This window comes from Danio aesculapii, chromosome 16 (genome assembly GCF_903798145.1).
Source record: "Danio aesculapii chromosome 16, fDanAes4.1, whole genome shotgun sequence".
Taxonomy (NCBI): Eukaryota; Metazoa; Chordata; class Actinopteri; order Cypriniformes; family Danionidae; genus Danio; species Danio aesculapii.
Genome location: NC_079450.1, coordinates 20,829,879 through 20,840,847, shown reverse-complemented (window position 1 = coordinate 20,840,847; position 10,969 = coordinate 20,829,879). Strand labels below are relative to the sequence as shown.

Genomic DNA, 10,969 nt, shown 5'->3' with positions numbered 1-10,969 from the left:
AGCCAGCCTATTGAAAGGGGTGGTTCTATTTTCTGAAAAAGTGGACCATTTTTTGCAGTTATTCGCCTCATGTGAGGTCTAAATAATGCGTCTTAGTGACATTTTAAGCATTAAACTTTGCTGGATCAGCTTGTTGGATGGTGATTATAATCACACTTTTTGATGTACTAAAATATTTTCTACAATTTTGTCAAAGTGCTTAGCATATCATTTTTTCACAAAGTATTTATTCACAAATTTGCATTTAAACTGTAAAGTATTACAGTTTAATAAATGTTATGAGAATAGCATTTGAAATAAAAAATAATAAATATAAAAATACTTATTTTTAAATACAAATTTATTATCAATCATCCTTTAAAAAAAAGAAATCTGGTAAAACTTGTTTTAAACGAAAAAGTGTAGCCTATAGGCAATTAAAAAATATGCAATCTCATTCAACTTTCCTCAGTCAGAATTAAAAATTAAATTAGTCCTAAAACCTTCTTGTATTGGTAATTTTTGTATTTAACAATTTATGATGGCATAGCAGTCAAAAAGGGGACTAACGAGCACATATAAAAACCAAAATCTGGACTTTGTCCCCCCTTACACTTTTACACTACTAGTTTTATTGTAAAAAAAAAAAAAAAAGAAAAAGAAAAAAAGAAAATATGTTAAATGAGAATCTGAAATATTTTTATGGCATACTTAAAAAAAAAAAGGTGATTTAGTCTTCAGCAATGTTTTATTTAGATTTTTTTCTTACACTTCGTATTTTCAGATTTTTCATAGCATATGTATTAATTCCAGTACCTTTACCATAAACCGACATATCAACCATTAGGTAGAGGCTGATATTTTAGAAATTATGGGATGTGTTGAAAAATACTTTGAGTGTGTTAACTAGCGACATTAGGAGTTAAATGCAATCCAGAATGTTTTCTTGGTGGGGTAGTTAAAGGGCTAAAACCGTCTGAATTCAGCTACAAGAAGAAAATAAGAGGAAAAAATAAATAGGCTACTACTTGACCATCAGAATATTTGATCATGGGCCATTTACAATCAAGCTGAAACAAAACAGTTTCCAAACAAAGGCTGACAAACAGATTGTGCAAGAAGTGCTGCAGGCAGAGGTCGCACAGCTGTGAAGCCGAGCGTCAGACACGGAGGGCGGGGAGCAGCAGCAGCAGGAGGAGGGCGCGTCTAAAAGGATCCTCCTCACAGTCTTACCTGGAAAAACTACAGGAATACTTTCACGCCATAGTGAAGGCATGTCGAGGACGCGCTCACGGGATGATTTTTTAACCAGCTAGGCGCTATTTAATGAAATAACACCATGTATACGACTGAACGCAGGCGCATGAGCCTGCACGAAACCAAGCGAAAAGATCCCGTTCGAGTTTCAGCTGGAAGTTTTTGGCAGGATCCTTTGGCTCTTGAAATAGGCGGCGCGGGTAAAAGCGTGATATCGCCGCGAAGCCGGACCAGGGCATTGTCGGTGGTGTACATCGCGGTCGAGGACGGGTCTTTGCCCCAAACTGAGGAGACCCTTTCACTGAAATGTCTGACTGAAGCCTGCGCGGACGCACACGCGGTGCTGAAGAGCATTTCTTACGAGCGCATTGCACTGGGCACCACTGAGATCCTGGACACTTTCTACAACGCAGGCAAGTTGAGACACGCAGCTCTATGTGATTTTCAGGACTATTAGAAGAGTTCCTCTAAAATTTCATTAAAATTTAGCCCTTTTTGCTCAGGTGTAGCTGTGTAGCTTTAAAAATGTCACTTTTATGGGGATTAATATATTCATTTCATTGAAAATAGAATAAACAGGAGGCTGGGAAAAATGCTCATTTAAGAATACGTTTTAGACTGCTTCTGCATATGAACTCGTCATTTCTAACGAGTTGCATGTTTAACCCTGTGTTTTAGATGTGGTTGTTGTGGAGATGAATAACTCCATCTGCCAGCCGTCTCTGTTTTATCACCTGGGTGTCAGAGAGAGTTTCAGTATGACCAACAATGTCATCCTGTACTGTAACAAACAAGAAGACGATATGCAAGTTGTGAAGGTGAGACAAGATTGCAAATAGTTGCAAAGTTGTTGATAAAATGAAGCTTGTCATGAAGTATGTCAGAGACGCAGTAATTCAGTATGTCAGAGTACAACAGTTTTTGTGTTCACAGTTTATTTTAATGTACAAGCTATTGAGCTAACAAATATTTTACTACGACTATTGCCACTATAAACTCCTAATTTGCTGCTTATTAATACCGATTAAGGTATAGTTGAGTAGAGTTTAGGGATTGGCGGGTTTAGAGTCATAGAATAAGATCATGTATTATTTATTTATATGAAATACTTTATATGTAAATATAAACAGCCAATGTCTTAATAACAGGCAGTAGGGAGACAATATATTGTTTCAGCATAGGAGCAATTCCAGCATTATGGATGTGACATTTGCAGTAAAAACTCAAAACATAATTTCACATAGAAAGTATACATTAACATTATATTGACACATCTGTTTATATTTTCCAAAAAACTAACCCCAAAGTTATGGGATCAGAAAAATATCAGTCTGTAAACATATTTTATCCTTTAAATGAGGGAATTAAACATGCGTTATGGATGTGACAAAAAAAGTTTGCGAGTTTACAGTTTACAACATACTTTGTAGAAATTCTGTCAATTAAACTGCACAACCCAAAAGAAACAATACTAATCAAACAGAAATGAGTCGGCTCACTATAGAACAAAAATGATTGATTTTATTTTATTTGACATTTTTGCATTTGTGAGGAAAAAGTGTCATTATGGATGTGACACTTCTTCATTATGGATGTGACAACTGTGAAATTGGCACTTGTGTGATTTTGGTAAATTAAATATAATAGTTTAGGCCTAGGCCGGTGTTCTGTCAATTTGTCCTACCTTGTCAGATTGTCCTGCCTCCCATTCAAAAAGTAGGTAGCACATTTTGATGAAGCAATATGCCACCCGGCAGATTTTGCTACCAGTGTAAATTTTAATGTGGAGTAGTGTGATATGAAGCTGTAATGTTGCCCTAACCTACCTAATCCCTTACGTCACCCTCAGAACCATTCAAATACAGTGTTGGTAGCATAATCTGATGGGTAGGATAAAATGTCAGGACACCGTATAAGATTCTGGCGGTATGATAACCTTGGATAAAATTATCACGGATTCACGGTATCACGATTACTACTCTATAATAAGTTCTTTTTAAATGTCTTTTTAAAAAACAAAAACTTTTTTCCCTGTTGAACACAATATATTTTATTTTGAGACACGTTTAAAATATTTTGGAGCATTAAACATGTCAGGCTAAATAATTTAAACGAATCACTGACTTCTGCTCTCTTCATTAGTTAAAAAAATTCAAAGACAGTGATTTCTTTACAATTTAAGACGCCATCTTTGGAGATCTTTTCTGCTCGAGACACTGTTGTCCTAAAAAAAAGTAACATTACACATACCTCAGGACCGGTATTGCAGAAAATTTTGGTGGTTTTAAAACCTTGACTTTTCCAAACCACGGAAACGATTATCGTCCCATGCCTAGTTGAGTCTGGATTATATTTTATCATTTTACAAGTGTTTTTGAGCCCTGTGAGTGTGTGATGGTTTTAAAAGCATTCAGGCATGAGAAAATGTACCCTTTGTAACTTCAAAAATCAATAACAATTCATTTTATTCAACTGTTTATGAAACGAAAACTATGCAGTATTATTTTACATTTGATTAGTCAATTACTGTATACCTGAACAGGCATGGGCAGTGTTTCTGATACATGTATTTCAAATACGTATTTTAAATACAAAATAGTAATTTTTATTTGATGGGGTTAATGAAAATGGCTTAATGTTTTGTATCAAAATACTTTAGTGTTTTGTATTTTTAAAATACTGTAAAATACTTTGTAAGAAATCTACATCAATCCACATCATATAAGTGCACCCTCTGATTGGTGTTTTGGATGTTATTGACTCTCCCATTTAAAGAAGAATTGAAAAAATCCTAGGAATGATAATAGTAGTTTTAGATGGATTGCTGATGCCAAATGTTTATCGTTAAAACAAACATAAACATGTTGATGCCTACAATACTTCATTGGCTGTTTCAAATGCCAGTAGTTGATCAGTAGGTCCGTATAGTTAGTGAAGAGGAAAGATGTAAGCCTTAAGATGTCACAACATATGAAACACAAATATTTAACAATCAAAAACTCCTAATACAGTTTTTACGTTGAGTATTGAAGAGATACATTTTTTTCTTGAACAAAATTTAAATTCTATGTACAAAAAATGTAAATTAACTCATTATTTAACACTAGGCTCCCAGTTACATTCAGAATAGATTTTAAAGTATTATTACTGGTCTATAAATCACTAAATGGCCTAGGACCTCAATACATTATAGATATGCTCACTGAATACAAACCTAACAGATCACTCAGACCTTTAGGATCAAAAGGATTAGAAATCTCAAGAGTTCAGTCAAAGCAGAGTGAATCGGCCTTCGGCTACTATGCCCCTCGCTGCTGGAATCAGCTTCCAGAAATGGATCATATGTGCTCCAACATTAGGCACATTCAAATCAAGACTTAAAACACATCTGTTTAGCTGTGCCTTTACTGAATGAGCACTGTGCTACGTCCGACAGATCGAACTATTATGTTTTTCTCTTCTTTTTAATTCTTTTATAACACATTTTATCTGCTTTTATGCTTATTTATTTTATTTAATTTTTATTTTTTTAGCATTTTTAGTATTTGTTTTTATTTCTCTTATACTTGTTTCTTTTATTACTGTTTATGTAAAGCACTTTGAATTGCCACTGTGTATGAAATGTGCTATATAAATAAACTTGCCTTGCCTTGCCTAGGGATGGGACGATAACCATTTTCAAGTTACAGTTACGGTCTGGAAAAGTCAAGGTTTTGAAATGCCACAATTTTCTGTAATACCATTCCTAATGTTCCTTATTCCTTATTTTTTAATTTTTAAAAAAGTTTTTTAGGACAACAGTGTCTCCAGCAGAAAAGATATCCAAAGATGCCATTTTAAATTGTAAAAAAATCTGTGTTTCTGAAACAAATGAAGAGAGCAGAAGTCAGTGATTCATTTTCATTATTTAACCTGACATGTTTACTGCTTCAAAATATTTTAAATCTTTCAAAAAATAAAATATATTGTTTTCAAAGGGGGGAAAATTGTTGTAGAAATTTAAAAAGAATATATTTTTTTGTGCAGTAATCACAATACCATGATACCGTGAATCCGTGATTATTTTATGCATGGTTATTATACAGTCTGCGCAACGCAGTGGTGCAGTAGGTAGTGCTGTCGCCTCACAGCAAGAAGGTTGCTGGTACGAGCCTCGGCTGGGTCAGTTGGCGTTTCTGTGTTTGCATTTTCTCTGTTGCACTGATTCTCCGGTTTCCCCCACTGTCCAAAGACATGCGGCCTTATAGGTGAACTGGGAAGGCTAAATTATCCGTAGTGAATGAGTGTGTGTGGATGTTTCCCAGAGATGTGTTGCGGCTGGAAGGGCATCCGCTGCGTAAAAATGTGCTGGATAAGTTGGCGGTTCATTCCGCTGTGGCAACCCCAGATTATTAAAGGGTCTAAGCCGAAAAGAAAATGAATGAATATTATACTGTCAGAATCTTATACCGGCCCATGCCTATTTAACACCCTTTTAAAATATAAAGAGGATGAATAATCATTGTACAGAGATGATGGCAATTTTACTGGCATTTTACTGGCACATTCGCTATCAAACATTGTTTACTTCACTAAGTCAGTTTATATATGATAGTAATTGTGGAACCAACATCACTACTTGCTATACACTTTTATACACATATACACTTATTTAACAACACACTTTACATGCCAATTTGCACATAACAGCTGCACATATAGCATTGTATATAGTAATATACCTGTACATACACTTGTCAATTTGTATATTTGCATTCACTACTTACTTCTATTTTTAAAATATAGTTATTATCTGTTTTTTGTCCTGTCTCTGAATTCAGTTGCACTGTAGAACCTGTCAGGAAAACAAATTCCTCGTATGTGTGAACATACCTGGCAATAAAGCTCTTTCTGATTCTAAGTCAGTTTAATGGGGACGGAATTGTATTCATATTCCAATATATATCGCAGAATAAAGAATATCACAATGTGTAATTTTTCCAGTATCGTGCAGCCCTAATAGTCAGGTAATAAGGCGCTAGTTAATTGTGAGAATTGGTACTTAAATTAAAGTGTTACCTTTCATACGAAATAGCATTTATACAAACAGTAACATGTATACAAAATGACAGCCCAAATAGCAGAATCTAAGTCGTAAAAGATTTGTAAAATATAACCTCTATCAGTCTTTCTCAGTCACTTGAGTACATTTCTTAAACACTGTTAATATTTGCAAGTTAGTAAGTGAATTTTCAACACTACAATGCTTGACTCGCAAAAGCCTGCAGCTTGTTCATGATCCCCGTAGTTCATCAAAGTAAACATTTGCGTCATATCAGAGCCATCAGAATGAAAAGTCCTTGTGCCACTGATCACCAGTGAGATAGTCCAAATGTTTAGTGGTGTTGTCAGTATAACAGTGCACTCTACCAGTTTTTCCTGATGTAAACTATGGCTATTGTTTTGAATGGAATCATTGATGAAACGATGAAAATGCACATTTCATTTCCTCTTTTTTATAATTTTTTTTTATTGTATGCCCATATTCACAAAATATTAACATCAAAACGTATAAATGTGTTACAGAGAGTGTACAGTCTTGAAAATGGAAAGCAACAAAGGAATTAATATATAAAAAAAACATAAATAGGTAAAAAGTAAAGTACAATCACACCATTTTAGAGCAGTCTTTAAGTGTGGTTTATTTATAAACTAATTTCGAGAGGATCACGTGCTTATGATCAACACGGCTGGCTCCTCATTAGCTCCGTAATCTGACCCATTAGATGATTACGGAAGCATTATAAATAACCAGAGTTTTTCACTCCAGTTATCTTCGTCTTGAAGCTTCCCCCTTTCCACCCCTACTTCCTCCCCCTTTTTCCGATAGGGCGACACGGTGGCCCAGTGGCTAGCACTGTTGCCTCACAGCAAGAACACCGCTGGTCCAACCTCCTATCGGGCTGGTTGGTGTTTCTGTGCGGAGTTTACATGTTCTCCCCGTGTTCGCGTGGGTTTCCCCCGGGTCCCCTGGTTTCCTCCCACCGTCCAAAAACATAAACCATAGCCAATCGACTAAACCAAATTATCACCGAAAACAACACTAGTTTACACATCTCACGCGGCGACAAGCAGGGGAGTCCTCAAGACCTACCTGAGCTCGAACTGCATGCCAAATACGCTTTATTGATTATCAGCTAAGTGTGAACTCTTGAAGTGTAGGTTATAACAAAAATTGTATATGAATGATAGGGATCCTGTGTTAATTTAAGAGAGCTCTTTTATGTATTCCCAAAGGGGAGACCAAATTGACCAAAATCTGTCAGATTTTTTATGTTTGTCAAAGGTAAGTTTTTCTAATGGTAACCATGTAGCAATTTGTGATATCCACATTTTAAAAGATGGAGCCTGTGATGCAGACCAAAGTAGCAAAATAAATGTTTTAGCTTAATGTACCAAGACAATAAATAACTGCAATGCATCTTTTTCAACCAGATTGTTCACATTAAGATTCAATAAATACAAAGCTGGGGTCATATCAAAATTATACTTAAGAATATTTTCCACTACCTTATGTATTTTCTTCCAAAATGCCAAAATTTTGTCACAGTCCCAAAAACAATGAATGAATGTACCTTTATCTTTTTTTACATTTGTAACACAAGTCTGTGGCATTGGCAAACATTTTCTTGATACATATTGGTGTAAGATATATCCTATTAAAAAATTTAAAATTAAGCTCATGGATCCCAAGAGAGGTACATTTTGAGTATATAATATCGCATACAATTTCCCAGTCATTTTCTTCAATAGTTTGACCAATATCCTTCTCCCACACATCCTTAAGTCCCAGCCAGGCAGAAATGCAATTGTTAGACAATATGTCATATATCCTTGTTATCAGTCCTTGCACATTTCATTTCAGTATTAAATTCAACCACGCAAATGTATTTTTTTATCCCAACAAAAGGCTTTAGAGTTTATAGAAAATGTGCTAAACAAATTATACAGGGTGTCCGCAGGGTCTTAAAATAAAAAAAATACAAATTTACCCCTTAAAAAGTCTTAAATACTCTTAAATATAGTGTTGTATGTTTTAAATCATTTAAAAAATGTCTTAATTTTCCTATGTCCAAGTGAGCTACCCAATTGGCTGACACCCAATCACAAATAATCCATCAGAAAACTTAAAAAAACAATATTTAATATGTTATTATTGCAAAGAGATACAATTCACAACAGCTGTTAGATATTTTTACAGCAAATTATCCAAATTAAATTTCCTAATCAGATAAAGAAAACTAAAGCAACTAGGGATGTAAAGATTCACCTGACTCTCGATATGATTCACGATACTAATCTCATGATTAACGATTCAGTCACGATTTTTAACAAAATTATTTGAGACAAATAAGAGCCCTTTCATTTCTTCTCAAATGCTGCACTTTTTTTTACAAAATAAAATCTTTTCTGCAATAACTAAATTTGAATTTTAAAGCAAAATCCAAATAAAAAAGTGAATAATATAAACTAAAGAAGACTCTTTAATATAAACAAACTAAAACTGTGACTGTGCAGCTACATTACAAATTTAAAACCGATTTCAAATAAAAAATGAACAATACAAATTAAAGAAACTCTTTAATACAAACATACTAAAACTGTGACTGTGCTGGGATTTGACATGTTTTAAAAGAAATCTTTGTTTTATATACAAAAAATATATGAAGTATCTCTGTTTTTCTGGCAAAAGCTCAGATCTTTGCACATTTTTGTCCCCTGCTGATGAAAAAGCTCTTTCACTAGGGACTGAGATGGATAGTGTGAAGAGGAAAGCCTTTCCTAAACCAGAGAGTAGTGTGTACAGATGTGGTCAATAGGCCCTTTGCTCCATGGGTCTGGCCACTGGCATAAAAAACCTGATTAGAATATGTGATATAATAAACAAATGATTAAAATATGCATAAACTAAATGGAAAAAGAGAGGGTAAAAAAGGAACAATCTAATATCTGGTTCTATTACAGCACAGCTTTCCCTTTCAGTCTGAAAAACTTCTTCACACTTTCACTATGAAAACACTGATGCACCGTGTGATCTTCATAACACTCGTCAGAGCAAGCGGAGCTGCCAATCCTCCAGTCTGCGTGCTTTGGCTTAATAATAATGTTTTTGCGTAAAGTCTATAACAGTAGTTTTTCACTGTGCTGCATCATATTTGTGGTTCTGTTTGTGTAAGTAAACGTCTTTTTTCATTATTTGCACACAGTTTGTGGTTGTGCAGGTAAAGCGAGTTTGCGTCTGTAAACACAGCGCCCCCACTGTTCAAAACATGTATTGCGTTTTAGTCAACATTTGTACCGGTTTGAATCGTCACATATTTGAATCGATTTTCAATCGACTCACGGAATCGTTACATCCCTAAAAGCAACACATCCCTTTACATGATCTTCCATTAAAACAAAAACTATTTACAGAAGACCATTAAAATAATAATTAGTGTTTAGCCCTGTATAAGTCTAAAATTTAATTCATAATGGTCTTAAAAGGGTCTTAAAAAGCCTTAAATTTGATTTCAAGAAACCTGCAGAAATCCTGTTATATTAACATCTACCTTTTACAAGTTCAGTGTTTGGACTTTCAGCAGTGAAAATTAAACCACATTGAACTGAACTAAACTGAACTTCAACTCTGAAAACTGGACTGACAGTTCCAATTCTATGTTAAGCTGCTTTGACTTAATTTACATTGTAAAAGCGCTATAGAAATAAAGATGAATCGAATTGAATTGAATTACAATTCAATGACTTGAGACTTTTAACTATTTCCTAGATATTTTGGGAGTAACATTGTTCAACAGAGAGCCAGTATAACATACAGTGTTGAGCAGTAGATTTTCAGTAGCGTGGCGGTAACGTCGCTACTTTATAAATCCAATAGCTTTTTAGTAGCGAAGCTATTTTTTGTCAAGTAGCGCAGTAGCGTCTACACAAGCTACATTTACCGATCGCAGATCAATAAGTGATAGCACCGGCATTCACAAAGCTGTGAGGCTGGTTTCCAGCTGATGAAGGTAAATCCATATGATGGCAAGAATGACGATTTCTTCTTTTACCTGTTTTACGATGGTTGACAACAAACTTTTTGGTGCATTACTGCCACCTCTCGCTCTGGTCGGTGACGTCGCAAATCAATCATTGGGCTGACACTTGCTTGATGGAAAGATGACTGAGGGAGAGGAGTTTTATATATATATCGTTTACTGTGGTAAAGGCTAAAGTGTACTATGGTAATTTCTATTATTTCATGATAGTTATCAATGATACTACAATATGCAAGTTAATGTAATTTAATGCTTATTCGTGAATATTTCCCTTTACTATACATTACTATTGATTTTAAATGCGTAACACCTGGTTTTATTGGATTTTTAGTTTTTGCTATTATATACTACAATTTGTTTCTGTTTGCTACAATATTATTTACCGTAACTAACTGAACTGAACAATTCTGCTTCATATGATTCATTGACAGTTTTAGTGATCACTAAGATACGAATGATGATTTAAGTTGCTTCGATTTAAAAATGAAAAATGCAAAAATAGTTTGAATGTAGCTAAGCTAATTTTGCAAAGTAGCTTTTAGCTTAGCTTTCTACATTTTCCAGGGTGTAGCTTTTAGTGTATTTAAGCTACATTTTAAGTAGTGTAGCTAATAGCTTAGCTCACTACATTTTTCAAGTAGCTTGCCCAACAC

The 10,969-nt window shown here is 34.6% G+C and overlaps 1 protein-coding gene across 1 annotated transcript in view; it reads left to right on the top strand.

Annotated features, from left to right (window-relative positions):
• Positions 1-1,167: 1,167 nt before the first annotated feature.
• The window catches only part of si:ch211-1i11.3 (mitogen-activated protein kinase kinase kinase 5), a 52,917-nt gene continuing 43,115 nt past the window's right edge, over positions 1,168-10,969 (top strand). Inside the window, exons 1-2 of the mRNA XM_056475010.1 lie at positions 1,168-1,649; positions 1,915-2,054. Of these exons, the coding sequence (XP_056330985.1) occupies positions 1,319-1,649; positions 1,915-2,054 (471 nt within the window). The 5' untranslated portion in view covers positions 1,168-1,318. The remainder of the gene's footprint in view (positions 1,650-1,914; positions 2,055-10,969) is intronic.